The 15,697-nt window shown below is 39.7% G+C and overlaps 1 protein-coding gene and 1 non-coding gene across 2 annotated transcripts in view; one reads left to right on the forward strand and one right to left on the reverse strand.

The window, feature by feature from the left end:
• Positions 1–12,926: 12,926 nt before the first annotated feature.
• LOC132421468 (small nucleolar RNA SNORA11) lies at positions 12,927–13,056 on the reverse strand. The gene has a single exon (XR_009518714.1). It is a non-coding gene; the product is annotated as a small nucleolar RNA SNORA11 (small nucleolar RNA).
• A 691-nt stretch (positions 13,057–13,747) lies between these two features.
• STARD9 (StAR related lipid transfer domain containing 9) overlaps positions 13,748–15,697 on the forward strand; it is a 127,017-nt gene continuing 125,067 nt past the window's right edge. The window contains 1 exon segment of the mRNA XM_060002350.1: positions 13,748–13,864. Coding sequence (XP_059858333.1) covers positions 13,818–13,864 — 47 coding nt within the window. The 5' untranslated portion in view covers positions 13,748–13,817.

Here is a 15,697-nt window from a genome sequence, read left to right on the forward strand (position 1 = left end):
TCAGTTTTTTTTTCCTCCGCTTCTAGATATGTGGATAATAACAAACAAAAATAACTCTGAATGTCTTTCTATTTAACACCAGAAGTTGTGTGAGATTTGTGAATTCACTTCCAACATAATAATGATGCCACTTTATGAAGACTATTCTGAAGGAATTGAGATGCTACCTGGTTTTTCCAGCATTTTTCTTACTTTACTCCTTGCTCTGATCTGTGACTCTGCCAGCCTGACCCCTGTTATCCTCTCAAACCTCCATAAAGTTAGGAAAATAGTCTGAGGAATAGGAAAACCCAAAGGGTTTCTTGACATGCAAAATATAGAGTTTAGATCTTAATAAAACTAATCAATGTATTGTGGAATTTCCTGAGATGTAAAATGAATTTATGTAAGAGATTTATTCTACAATTTGGGGAATCTACTCATGTAATTGAGTTTACTTTAAATTTGTTCAAGATAAGCAGATCACGTTCTAGAGTTCTTTTAATTTTGCCTTTTCTTTTTCCTTTTTCACCATTTCCAAGTTATATTTTCTCTTCTCCTTTTGGAAATACCTCATAAATGTTTGTAGGAAAAATTTACATTAGGATGTGGTAGGAGCAGGAGTCCCATTAGCAGTTTATGAACTTTTCCTGGGAGACTATAGACCTCTGATGTTGCTCAACCAGAATTTAGGGTAAAAAAATAGGAGTCAAATATCTTACTTGAGACTTTGAATCACTTTATTTTCTTAATGTGGAAGGCTAGTAAAAGTCATTCATTTCTTGAAGGTTGTGGTGAGATGACATTTTCAAGGAGATCCTACACAAACTCTGAATATGCTTCCTTATCAAAAATCAATTTACCTCTAGAGGGCAACATACACTTTTTTTTTTTTGGAGCTTTCTCAGGTCTTAGTTGTGGCACGTGGGATCTTTGCTGAGGCATACGGGATCTTTCGTTGCAGGGCGCAGGCCTCTTTCTAGTTGTGGGATGCGGGGTTTTTTCTGTTCGCTAGTTGTGGCGCTTGGGCTCTGTAGTTTGCGGCACACGGGCTCTCTATTTGAGGCGTGCAGGCTCAGTAGTTGTGGCACGCAGGCTCAGTTGCCCTGCGGCATGTGAGATCTTAGTTCCCCGACAAGGGATCGAACCCGTGTCCCCTGCCTTGGAAGGCGGATTCTTTACCACTGAACCACCAGGGAAGTCCCATATACTTATTTTTGATCAGTAGATGCTAATAAAATTTTCTGTAACTTACATTTTCTTTTCTGAGTCTTAGCTTTTGTGGGACATAAAAATTTACCTTGGTCAATGAAGATTTACTTGGAAAACTGCTGGATGGAAGTCTTTCCGTAGAATACCTGATGGTAGGTGGGAATCATGGAATAGGATATCAGTAATCTGAACTGCCTTATCTCCCCAAGCTCATCTTAATCTTATATTCCTCTCTCCATCTCCACCCCCAAGTTCAGGAGATTTAGAGACAGGGCTTGTCTTTAGCTACTACAATATGGAGAGTAATAGCAAAGGCTTTAGAATTATACCTGGTTTTGAATCCAAGTTCCGCCATTTACTAGCCCTATGTTCTCCCTAACTTATTTAATATCAGTCTCACTTTCCTCATCTCTAAATGAGATGATAACAGTACCTACTTCATGGATTCTTGGGAAAATTAAGTGAGATAATGCATAAAAAACAATCAGTTCCTAGTACACAATAATTGAAAGTCATTGCTGTTATTAGTTATAACCAAAACAAAGATGGCTTTGGTAATTCCCTTTCTAAGCTATTCCTTTTATTCCTTCAGGCAATAAGTTCCAAAAATATGAGTTAGATATGGTGGAACTTAGTTAAAGAGACCTTTCTGGGTTCCCTGAAATTTTACCATGTAAATCATGGTGAGGTCACTCTAAGGAGTCAAGAGGGAGAGAGCTAGCTTGGTTAAATCACAGAACAGTGTAACTTCACTTACAACAGAGGAAATTCAGATGAAAACTTCTGAGTTATCATTTCTCACCTATCTGATGGGCATAAATTCAAAAGTTTGTCGAGATACTCTGTTGATGAGGCTGTGGAAATACAGGCATGCTTAGCATTGCTGATGGGAATGCAAAGATCAGTCATATGGCCCCTACAGAGGAGAATTGGGGAATATTTAGCTTATTACATAAGCATTTCCTTTTGGACTCAGCAATTCTATTTATAGGAACTATTGCAGAGATATACTGGCAAAAATAAGAAAATATGTATGCACATGGCTATTCATACCAGGAATATTTCTGATAGCAAAAGACTGGAAACAACCAAATTTGCAGTTAATCAGGGAGTGATAATATAAACCATGGACATCCACACTGTAGAGCACTATGCGGTTGTAAAAGGGAATGAAGTATATCTATATTTACTGACAAGGAGTGATCTACAGGATCCACTGTAAAGTATAAAACAAAGTCAGAATCAGGAATTCCCTGGCTGTCAGTGGTTAGGACTCGGCACTTTCACTGCTGTGGCCAGGGTTCAATCCCTGGTCAGGGAATTAAGATTCCGCAAGCTGCGCAGTGCAACCAAAAACACAAACAAAAAAAAACAAAGTCCGAATTGTATGTATGATATGTTACTGCTTATGTAAGAAAGGGGGGAGATAAAAAATATATATATATATATATATACACAAAACTAAAAAGCATGGTTACCTATGGGGGAGAGAGGCAAGAGGGTAGAGGCAACAGGGTAAGAAGCTAAACTTCTGAATAGATCTCGTTTTGTAAATTTGACTTTGGAACCAGGTAAATATATAATTATAAAACAAAATTAAAGGATTCCTAACATTGATAGAAAAATGAAACATTTGACTATATATCAAGATGGTGGCCTAATCAAACTGAGAGTAATTATTTCAAATGACTTTAAAATTCAGTAAATTTGACTGAATATTCCTAGTGAGCTATTCCCTATGAACAAAAAAACTCCAAAAAAATAAACTGTTTTCAGTACTCTTCTTATTGATGGTATTATTATTATTATTATCATTATTACTCAGAGACTGTGAGTATACCATGAGATAAAGCAAATGACTAATTATGTTGATATAGTTAGGATAGCAGTATATGTTATGGAAGACAGTATTTATACTCTTTTTTGGAAACTTTTTGATTTTATTGAAGTATAGTTGATTTACAGTGTTGTACTAATTTCTGCTGTACAGCAAAATGACTCAGGTATACACATATATATTTTATATATACATAATGGAAAACAATATTTTATATTCTTTTCTATTATGGTTTATCCCAGGAGATTGGATATAGTTTCCTGTGCTATAGAGTAGGACCTTGTTATTTGTCCATTCTATATGTAATAGTTTGCATCTACTAACCCCAAACTCCCAGTCCATCCCTCTCCCTCCCCTCCTCCCCCTTGGCAACCACAAGTCTGTTCTCTATTGGGAAACAGTATTTATAGATGTAAGATTTCAATGAGACTAAAAACTCTGTGGTCCTGAATTTGAATTAAAAGTATGTATACAGCAACTATACTTCAATTTTAAAAAATAGAAATAAATAAATAAATTTTAAAAACTATGCAAATGGAAAAAAGGCCTTAAATCAATGACAAACACAATAGCAACAAGCACCAAGATTATAGTCTCTGAAAAGCAATTCATACTAAAAGGAACCACATTATGCTGTACAGTACATCCCCATGATTTGTTTATTTTATTTATTTTTAAAAAATATTTATTTATTTATATTATTTTATTTATTTTTGACTGTGTTGGGTCTTAGTTGAGGCACGCGGGATCTTTGTCGAGGTGTGCGGGATCTTTCATTGCGGTGCGCGGGCTTCTCTCTAGTTGTGGCGTGTGGGTTTCTCTTCTCTAGTTGTGGCACGCAGGCTCCAGAGCACTGTAGGCTGTGGGCTCTGTAGTTTGTGGCACACGGTCTCTCTAGTTGAGGTGCACGAGCTCAGTACTTGTGGCGTGTGGGCTTAGTTGCTCTGCAGCATGTGGGATCTTATTTCCCTGACCAGGTATTGAACCTGCGTCCTCTGCATTGTAAGGCAGATTCTTTACCACTGGACCACCAGGGCAGTCCCAACTTGATTATTTTATAACTGGAAGTTTGCACCTTTTGACCACCTTCACCCATTTCTCCCACCCCCGACCCCTCACCTCTGGCAACCACCAATCTGTTCTCTGTATCTATGGGCTTGATTTTTTTCTTTCTTTTTTTTAAGTTTAAATTTTTATTTATTTATTTTCTTAATTTTGAGCTGGATTTTTTTGTTTGTTTTTTGTTTTGTTTTAGATTTCACACACAAGTGAGATCATAGAGTATTTGTCTTTCTCTGTTTTATTTCACTTAGCGTAATGCCCTTGAGGTCCATCCATGTTGTTGCAAATGGCAAGATTTCATTCTTTTTTATACCACTGAGTAATATTCCACTGTGTGTGTGTGTGTGTGTGTGTGTGTGTAACATATCTTGTTTATCCATTCATCCATCAATGGACACTTAGGTTGTTTCCATATCTTGGCTATTGTAAATAATGCTGCAATGAACATGGGGTTGCATATACCTTTTCGAGTTAGTGGTTTTGTTTTCTTTGGATAAATACCCAGAAGTGGAATTGCTGGATCCTATGGTAGTTCTATTTTTAATTTTTGAGGAACCTCCATACTGTTTTCTATAGTGGTTGCACCAATTTACAATGCTACCAACAGTGCACAAAGGTTCCCTTTTCTTCACATCCTTGCAAACACTTGTTGTAGCTTGCTTTTTTTTATAATAGCTATTCTAACAGGTGTGAGCTGATGATCTCATTGTGGCTTTGATTTGTATTTCCCTGATGATGGTGATGTTGAGCATCTTCTCATGTACCTGTTGCCCATCTGTCACATACCTGTCAGCCACTTGTATGTCTTCTTAAGGAAAATGTCTATTCATTTTTAATTTAAAAACTCCACTTTTTAATTGAATTTGTTTTTTGGTTTTTTTTTGGTCTATTGAGTTGTATGAGTTTTTAATATATTTTGGATATTAACCCCTTATCAGATACATGATTTGCAAATATTTTCTCCCATTCTGTAGTTTGCTTTTTCACTTCTTTGATGGTTTCCTTAGCTGTGCAAAAGCTTTTTTAGTTTGATGTAGTCCCACTTGTTTATTTTTGCTTTTGTTGTTTTTGATTTCAGCGTCAGATTTTAAAAATCATCACCAAGACTTAGGTCAAGGACTTCCCTGGTGGTGCAGTGGTTAAGAATCTGCCTGCCAAGGCAGGGTACAAGGGTTCAAGTCCTGGTCTGGGAAGATCCCACATGCGGAGCAACAAAACCCATGTGCCACAACTAAGGAGCCTGCACTCTAGAGCCTGCGAGCCACAGCTACTGAGCTCGCATGCCACAACTACAGAAACCTGTGCACCTAGATCCTGTGCTCTGCAACAAGAGAAGCCACCTCAATGAGAAGCCTGCACACAGCAATGAAGAGTAGCCTCCTCTCGCTGCAACTAGAGAAAGACTGCATGCAGCAACGAAGACCCAACAAGGCCAAAAGTAAATAAATAAAAAATAAATAAATTTATTTAAAAAAAAAGACTCAGGTCAAGGAGCTTAACGCCTATGTTATTAGGGATTTTATGATTTCAGGTCTTATGTTCAGGTCTTTTTGAGTTAACTCTTGTGTATAGTGTAAGATAATGGTCCAGTTTCTTTCTTTTGCATGTGGCCACCCAGTTTTTCCAACACCATTTATTGAAGAGACTGTCTTTTTACCATTGTATATTCTTTGCTTTGTTTTCATATATTCTCTATTCCGTTCTGTTGATCTATGTGTCTGTTTTTATGCCAATACCATACTGTTTTGATTACTATAGCCTTGTAATATAGCTTGAAATCAGGGAGTATGAGGTCGCCAACTTTGTTGTTCTCAAGATTTCTTTGACTATTCAGGGTCTTTTGTGATTCCATTACAAATTTTAGAAATTTTTTTTCTATTTTTGTGAAAATGCCTTTGGAATTTTGATAGGGAATGCATTGAATCTGTGGATTGCTTTGGGTAGTATGGTTATTTTAACAACATTAAGTCTTCCAATCCATGAGTATGGAAAATTTTTCCATTTATTTGTCTTCTTCAATTTATTTTATTAATGTAGTATTCAGTGTATAGGTCTTTCACATCCTTGGTTAAATTTATTCCTAGGTATTTTATTCTTTTTGATGCAATGTAAATGGAATTAAAAAAATTTTTTGTCTTTCTAATAGTTTGCTATTTGTGTATAGAAATGCAAGATTTTGTATCCTGCAACTTTAGTGAATTCCTTTATGAGTTCTAAGAGTTTTTTTTGGTGGAGTCTTTAGGGTTTTCTATATATAATATCATGTCATCTGCAATTAGTGACAGTTTTACTTCTTCCTTTCCAATTTGGATGCCTTTTATTTCTTTTTCTTGCCTAATTGTTCTGTCTAGGACTTCCAATACTATGTTGAATAAAAGTAGTGAGAGTGGGCATCCTTGTCTTGTTCCTGATCTTAGAGGAAAAGCTTTCAGCTTTTCACCTTTGAGTATGATTATGATGTTAGCTGTGGGCTTGTCATAAATGGCTTTTATTATGTTGAGGCACATTCATTCTATACCTAATTTGTTGAGAGTTTTCATCATGAAAGGATGTTGAATTTTGTCGCATGATTTCCTGCATCTATTGAGATAATTGTATGATTTTTATCCTTCCTTTTGTTAATGTGGTGTGTCACATTGATTGATTTGAAGATGTTGAACCATCTTTGCATTACTGAAATAAATCTCATGTGATCATGGTGTATGATCTTCTTAATGTATTGTGGAAATAGGCTTGCTACTATTTTGTTGAAAATTTTTGCATCTATGTTAATCAGGAATTTGATCTGTAATATTCTTTTCTAGTGGTGTCCTCAGGGTAATGCTGACCTTGTAAAATGAGTTTGGGAGTGTTCTCTCTTATTTTTGGGAAGAATTTGAGAAGGATTGGTATTAACTCTTTTTTGAATGTTTGATAGAATTCACCAGGGAAGCTGTCTGGTCCTGGACTTTTGTTTGTTGGGAGGTTTTTGATTATTGATTTAGTCTCCTTACTGGTAATCAGTCTATTCAGATTTTCTATTTCTTCATAATTCAGTTTTGATAGGTTGTGTGTTTCTAGAAATTTATCCATTTCTTCTAGGTTTTCAAATTTGTTGGCATATAATTGTTCATAGCAATCTCTTATGATCCTTTGTATTTCTGTAGTACCAGTTGTAATGTCTCCTCTTTCATTTCTGATTTTATTTATTTGAGTCCTCTCTCTTGTTTTCTTGGTAAGTCTAGCTAATAGTTTATCAACTCAAAAAATCTTGATAAAGAACCAGCTCTTAGTTTCACTGATTTTTTTTCTGTTGTCTTTTTAGTTTCCATTTTACTTATTTCTGCTCTGATATTTGTTATTTCCTTCCTTCTACTAATTTTGGAAATTTTTTTCTAGTCCTTCAGGTGTAAATGTAGGACATTTATTTGAGATATTTCTTGTTTCTTAAGGTAGGCATTTATGAACTTCCCTCTTACAACTGTTTTTGCTGCATCTCATAAATTTTGTTGTGTTTATTATTTTTATTTGTCTCACATATTTAAAAATTTTTCCTTTGATTTCTTCTTTGACCCATTGGTTATTCAGTAGCATGTTGTTTAATCACCACATATTTGTGAATTTTCCAGTTTTCTTCTCGTAATTGGTTTCTAGTTTCATACCATTATGGTCAGAAAAGATGCTTGATATGATTTCAATCCTCTTAAAGTTATTAAGACTTATTTTGTGGCCTAACACAAACAAATATAATGTTATATGTCAATTATACCTCAATTTAAATATTTTTAATTAAAAAAATAAAATAGAGACCTAAAAGGAACCAGAAATCCTTGAAGAAAAGGCTGATAGCACACTTGGAACATGTTCAAGAGGCACCTGGAACTTCTTATCACGTCAGGAATAAAGGAAGCTAGCAAAGATTACTGAAGCTGAGTCAAAAGTCAGTGAGGCTCCCACTGGCCAAAGTTGGGATGATTTTGGCTATCAAGAATAGTAACTGGGCTTCCCTGGTGGCGCAGTGGTTGAGAGTCCGCCTGCTGATGCAGGGGACACGGGTTCGTGCCCTGGTCTGGGAGGCTCTCACATGCTGTGGAGCGGCTGGGCCCGTGATCCATGGCCGCTGGGCCTGCGCGTCCGGAGCCTGTGCTCTGCAACGGGAGAGGCCGCAACGGTGAGAGGCCCGTGTACCGCAAAAAAAAAAAAAAAAAAGAATAGTAACTGCAGGGACTTCCCTGGTGGTCCAGTGGTTAAGACTCCACGCTCCCATGCAGGGGGTCCAGGTTCAATCCCTGGTTAGGGAACTAGATCCTGCATGCCGCAACTAAGACCCGGCGCAGCCAAATTAAAAAAAAAAAAAAAAAAAAAGAATAGTAACTGCAGTAGGCTGAAGCAAACAAAATATGCTTAAATTCATGAGTTTATAATAATGTTAAAAAAAACAACAGCTCATTATCCACCTTTGGAAAGTGCTAGGGAACCAACTTATTTTGAAAACTAGTAATTGAAACAAGCATTTGTCCTGCCTTTACTATGCTACCTGTCCCTCAGTTGATGAAGAAAAGTTGCTCTTTATAAGTATGTCAACACATAAATGAAAAAGGATAAAATTGGAGTTTATCACTTTGCAACCTTGTGATATTGTGATTTATAGTAAGAAATATATATTTGGTCTTTGTCTCACTTTTGGCACAGAGCTCCTAAAACCCTTGGGATTTCCTAAATGATGAGTCTGGTAAAGGTGTCTCTTGTTATGTTAATGAGGTGACTTTTTGACCCCACTGAGGGATGGGGCCTGGTTGCCAGGAGAAGCTACCATATAATTAGAGGATTGGAACTTTTAGTTCCAATCCTGGAGGTTTAAACAATCCTCCTGGGGCTGGAGGTTTAAACAATCAGCAATGGCCTATGATTTAATCATCCATGCCTATGTAATGAAGCCTTCATAAAACCCCCAAAGGATGATGTTCAGAGAGCTTCCAGGTTGGGGGACCAGAACACTTCTATGTATCATGTGCAGGGCCCCAAACTCCACAAGGACAGAAGCTCTTTTGTTCAGGAGCTTGCCTTATGTATCTCTTGAACTAGCTGTGGATTTATATCCTTTAATAGCCTCTGTAGCAAGCTGGTAATCTCGTGAGTAAATGGGTTTCCTGACTTCTGTGAGCTGCTCTAGCAAATAAGTCAAACCCAAGAAGGGGGTTGTGGGAACCTCTGATTCTATAGCCAGTAAGGTCAGAAGTATCAATAAAAGTAACAACCTGGATTTTCGACTGGGATCTGAAGTCTGCTCTAGCAAATTAATTGTGCCCAGGGAAGAGACAGTCAGAATCTCTAATCTATAGCCGGTGGGTCAGAAGAAGAGGTAACAACCGTGGGCTTACGATTGAGGTCAGAAGTGGAGAGCGATCTTGTGAGACTGAACTCAACCTGTGGAATCTGATGCTATCTCCAAGTAGATAGTGTCAGAATTGAATTGTAGGACACCCAGCTGGTGTTAGAGAATTGCCTGGTGTTGTGGGGACCGCCCCCCAGCCCCACGTTGGAAATTGGGTCCAGAACCTTTAAGATCCTAATGAAGTGATGATCTAATTAACTCAGAGGCTGCTCATTAGTGACTGCAAATAACACAAAAAGAAAGATAGGTGCCGACTGATTTGATCAAGCCTCTAGATTGAACTACCAAGTTACAGAAAATGCAGAGGACAGAAAAACATTTAAATATCACCATAGGGATTAACTTGCAGAACTAGTCTGTGGGAAATTTACCGGAAAACTGCCTGGTTTCTTAAACAAATAAATGCCAGGGGGGAAAAAGGAGAGGGATGAGGAAGCTACTGAATAAAAGATTAAAAGACATATCAATCACACTGTATTTGGATCCTCATTCAAACAAAGAGACTGTTAAAAAAACTTATGAGAAAATCAGGGAAATTTGAATGCTGAGTATTTGATGGTGTTAAGAAACTAATGTCTTTGGTTGTGATAATGGTATTATGGTTATGTTAAAAAGGTAGTCCTCATCTTTCAAAGACACATATTGAAATACTTATGAGTGATATAACCAAAAATACAGAATATTGTTATGCTGACTTCTCCAACCTGAATATAGAAATATATATATATATTTGGCTGCACCGTGTGGCTCGCAGGATCTTAGTTCCCTGACCAGGGTGAAAGCACGGAGTCCTAATCACTGGACTGCCAGGGAATTCCCAAGATAGAAATATATTAATGCAGCAATACTTTCCATCCACCCCCCGGCTTTATTGAGATATAATTAACATATAACACTGTGGAAGTTTAAATTATACATGATTATTTCATACATGTATATACTGTGAAACATTAATATTGGTTACTATATCCTTCACCTCACATAATTACCATTTTTTTGGTGATGGTAGTGGTGGTGAGAACATTTAAGATTTATTCTCTTGGCAATTTTCGAATGTACAATACAGCATTGTTAACTATTGTCACCCTGCTGCACTTTAGATCCCCAGAACTTATTTATCTTACATCTGGAAGTTTGTACCCTTTGACCAACATCTCATTTTCCCCAACCCCAGCCCTGGCAACCACCAATCTACTCTCTGTTTCTATGAGTTTGTCTTTTTTAGATACTTATACAAGTGAGATCATACAGGATATTTCTGTCTGAATTATTCAACTTAGCATAATGCCCATCTATGTTATCATAGACAGCAGGACTTCCTTCTTTTTTTAAAGGATGAGTAATATTCCACTGTATGTGTATATATATATATATATACATAAATATATACACATACAATTTGAGATGTATATATATATATATATATATCAAATTTCCCATTCATCCTTTGATGGACACTTAGGTTGTTTGTTCCACATCTTGGCTAATCGTAAATAATGCTGCAGTGAACATGGGGATGCAGATATATTTTTGGGATAGTGATTTAATTTCCTTTGAATATATACCCAGAAGTGAGATTGCTAGATCATAGGTAGCTCTATTTTTAATTTTTTGAGGAAATTTCATACTGTTTTCCCTAATACAGCCATTTTTTCCACTGCAAAGCACAGTGAGTAGAGAAGCCATTCAGAAGCCTAGGGTTCCAGGCAAATTTGAAATGTAAACCAGCTGTCCCAATACTCTAGGGGTGGGTCCTTTCAAATAGATGAGAGAGGAGACTGGATAGGTAAACTACTATTGGAACATGCCTGACATACAAATCAAAGGCTCACCGTGACTCTATTACTGCCCCTGGGATACTAAAATAGCCTCCTGACTGATCCCTCTTGGGCTTCCATCCTTCCCCACTCCTCAGAATAATCTCAAAACACTGGCCAGAGTAATCATTTAAAATATGCACATCATATGATTTTACTTTTCTCCTTAACACTTTCCAATGGCTTTCCAGCTCACCTAGAATAAAATCCAAAGGCTTTACCACGGTCCCATGCTACCTCTATGACTCTTCCCCCCTGTCATTCCATGCTACCTCCACTGGCTTTCCTGTTGTTCCTCTAACATTCCAGGCTTTCTCCAAGTTCAGGGCCTTTACATTGGCCTGTTCCCTGTGTCTGAAATTGCCCTTTTACATAACAGCATGACTCTTTTACAACCTTCAGATTTTTCTCAAGTGTCACATTCTCAAGGAGGTCTTCCCTGGGCATATTATCTACAGTTTCAACACTCCCCTTTACTCACTTCCCATCCCCTTTCCTGCTTTATTTTTCACTCCTTAGCCAATCTGATATACAGTTTACTTAATTTGTCTTACTTATTATAAGTTTCTCTCACCAAGCTGCATGAGGTCAGAGGTTTGCCTGTTTTCTTCACTACTATGTCCCTGGTCATAATAGGTGATTACTTAGGAAATATTTGTTAAATACATAAATAAATACCTGCAAGTCACTCCCCGCCCCACAGTTCATTCAAACCTAGTCATGTCACCTTATCAATGATGCCTTTCCTGAAGATCCTATACAAAGTAGCACCTTTCCCCCTACATACACACAGAGATCATTACTGAATCTCCTCACCGTTCTTTTTCCAAAAAATTGCATTTAGCACATTTTGACATATTATATATTCATGTATTTATTCTCTCTTCCCTTCCCTGTGGATTCTAATTTCCATGAAGGCTGGGACTGTATCCTCAGGGCCTTAGAACAGCCCTTGACTCTTGGTAGGTACTCAGTAGCTATTTTTTTTTTTTAGATTAATTTGTGCTTTTATTTGCCAGTATTAACTACAGTGGCCTGCAAACTTTTTTGATCTAAAAGGTACATTTTACATCACGATCCAACAAACACACACATATATAATATGTATACATATATAAAAGTGAAACAAAAGTTTTGCCAAAAACGTCTACCCTGAGTGTTCTTTTTTTTTTTAAACCAAGGATGAATTTCACTGACACATCATAATCACCAAAGTGCCCAGTTCATCTTAGGGTTCACTTTAATGAAATGAATAGTATTGCACGTTCTACAGGTTTGGACAAAAGTATGGTGACATAAAATCATTATAATGTCATACAAAGTATTTTCACCGCTTATAAAAACTTCTGTACTCTATGTATTCATCTCTCCTCTCCCCCCAAATCCTGGCAACCATTGATCTTTTTATTGTCCCCATAGTTTTGCCTTTTCCAGAATGGCACATAGTTGGAATCTATTTTTTTTTTTTCCTTTAAAAGAGAGGTTCAAAGCCTTTATGTCTGTAAGACTATTCATGGCCCACCCACGCGTGGTCCTGACAGGCTCTAGGTGGCAAACTCCCCCACTAAATACCGTAGCTTTCCTTCCAATACTGAGCCCTGTCGCACTGGTCCTGCCCAGCAGCCACGTGGAGGTGCAGGGGAACACGTGTTGGGTATTTGCTCATAGGAAGGCCACAAGCTTTGTGCCGCTTCTCACAATGAACCCAGATTCCTGTCGGGGGTGTTGTAAACACACGAGCCATTTCTTCAGGCCCCCTGCTCTGAGCACACCCCAAGTAGCTATTTCTTGGATTAATTAATGAAACAGTTCGGTCCGATAGTCTTCCCGCCACAATCACGAACTCTGTCAGGGTGGCTATGAGCTTCCAGCACGATCAAGAGAAGCTCGCCTGCGAGCACTCTAAACGCCTTCATCTCCCGTGCCTCTTCAAAGAAAGGCGATGCCCTTTGCAGGGAACTGCAAAAACATCGGTGTTCCCCATTTCATTTCTGCTCCTAAAATTTAACCACTGAATTAACAGCTCAGGCGAACGCAGCGAATAAAAGTATTTAGCAAATTACTTTGTAAACTGTCTTTGTAGTCTGTCTGTAAACTAACTTAAATTTAACGGATTTACTCCACTTTATACCACCGTCGCACGGCGGGAAAACAAAAGCTAGTTCCCAGTAGGCGGGAGCCGGCCCCAACCAGCCAGGATCTGCGCCCTCCCACCCCCGACAGGATTGGTCCAGGCTCCGCAGGCACCGCCCTGGTCGGGCAGCCTGCGCCCTCGTGGGCGGGGCCGTCCCGTGAGGCGCGTGGGAGGAGCGAGGCGGGGCGGCCCGGGCGCCTTCCAGTCCACCGAGCTCAGGATTGGCTGAGGTTCGGCAGGCACAGCCGCGGCCGGGCATCCGCCCGCATATGGGCGGGGTTGTCTCGTGAGGCGCGTGGGGCAGGCGGGGCTGGGCTGGGCTGGGCTGGGGCTCGGCTTGGGGCTGGCGTTGGGGATGCTGCAGCTGGGCCGACCTGCGGGACTTGAGCCTTGGCCCAAGGGATGGCCAACGTGCGGGTGGCCGTGAGAGTCCGGCCCCTCAGCAAGAGGTGAGTCTGGGAGGGAGGGGGCGCCTGAGGCGTCAAATGAGCTGAGAGGAGGGCGAGGTCCTCGCCTCTCCCTCCAGTGATTCTGGCGCGGAGAAATCAGACACAAAGTGGCCCAAGGGTCCAGCGTCCGGAAACTGTAAAAGCCTGGCGGGACAAAGCCTCGCTCGGGTTGGGTTTTCAATTAGTGCCCTGGCGGGGAGCGGTTAGTGGATAGCCTCAGGGTGGCCTACCCTGTGTCCCTGGAGTCCTGCCAGCAGGAGTTTTGAGGGGCCGCGGCTCCAGTCTTTTTTTTTTTTTTAACATCCTTTTTGGAATATAATTGCTTTACAATGGTGTGTCAGTTTCTGCTTTATAACAAAGTGAATCAGCTATATGTATACATATATCCCCATATCCCCTCCCTCCCACCCTCCGTATCCCACCCCTCTAGGTGGTCACAAAGCACCGAGCTGATCTCCCTGTGCTATGCGGCTGCTTCCCACTAGCTATCTATTTTACATTTGGTAGTGTATATATGTATATGCCACTCTCTCACTTCATCCCAGCTTACCCTTCCCCCTTCCCGTGTCCTCAAGTCCATTCTCGACGTCTGTGTCTTTATTCCTGTCCTGCCCCTAGGTTCTTAAGAACCTTTTTTTTTTCCCCATATATATGTGTTAGCATACGGTACTTGTTTTTCTCTTTCTTGATGCATGGTGTGGGCCTTTCTCCCTGGGTACACCGAGAAGGGCTGGGAAAGGGGGAGAGGGATCGGGCGGTCTCCTGTCTCTCCTTGGTGGCTCTGGAGTACCTCTGAGGAATGGGGCAGAATTGTGTGCGTGCCTGTGTGCACATGGGTTTCTCTGTGAAGATGTGGAGGAAAGTAGATTGTAAGGTATGAGAGGGAAACGGAGGCTCAGAGAGATGGTGGTTTCATTCGGTGCTCGACAGCAGAACTGGCAAGAAGGGGAAGTTGTTTTAACCCCTTCCCGCAACGTAGTCAGTGCCCATTTCCTCATGCGTGAATCTGATCCTGCACTTCTCAGCTGTTGAGGCATCCAGGGTCCGGCCGCATAATTTCTTTCCCTTCTTACTGATTTTCCACTCATAGGTTTGGAAAGTCAGGGAAGGCTTCACAGAAGGGTTGGTGCTTGAACCCAAACGCTTTTAAAAGAGCTGCTAGAGTCTGCTGACAGGTGGAGAAGGTGTAAAGCGCACTCCGTGAGAACACTTGAGAGTGAAGGACTTAGGCTGTTAGGAAACAGAAAAGTTTCAGTTGTTTGAGGAGAGGGTGTGTGGAGGGAGATGAGTAGTAGGAGATAAAGCTGGCAGAATGTGGTTTGGGACCTGAAGGCACATATTGGAACTATTTGGGAGGCACAGACTCAGTTAACAAAGTCATTGGATCTTATGTGGTACTTGGAAAGAAATCTTAGAGGTCAAGCTTCCATTCTTAATTTTTCCAGATGAGAAAATGGTCTTGTTTAAGATCTAAAAGTAGGTAAGAGCCGAGATTCCTTTCACCAGACCAAGCCGCTCCTTCCTGAGATAACAGAAAAGTTGGACTTCTTTCTCAGATGCCTGTTTGCTCAGTAGGACTAGAATAGACCATCAGTAAAATGATAATATGGGAAATGGCTTTGGTGCCCTCCCTTCTACCTCACAGTTGTTTCCCATAATCAGAAAATCCATGTCTCATTATAAGATGCTGCCCCTTGTTTGTCCCAAATCACCCATCATTGAGAAAACATGTTTTCTTCTGCCAATACTGTAGGCTCTGGAACACTAGCCACTGCTCTGGCAAAAGTTACTTTTCATGCACTATATTCCCTTTCTGTGCTCTTCTTTTTAAAT

The sequence above is a fragment of the Delphinus delphis genome, chromosome 2, assembly GCF_949987515.2.
Source record: "Delphinus delphis chromosome 2, mDelDel1.2, whole genome shotgun sequence".
Taxonomy (NCBI): domain Eukaryota; kingdom Metazoa; phylum Chordata; class Mammalia; order Artiodactyla; family Delphinidae; genus Delphinus; species Delphinus delphis.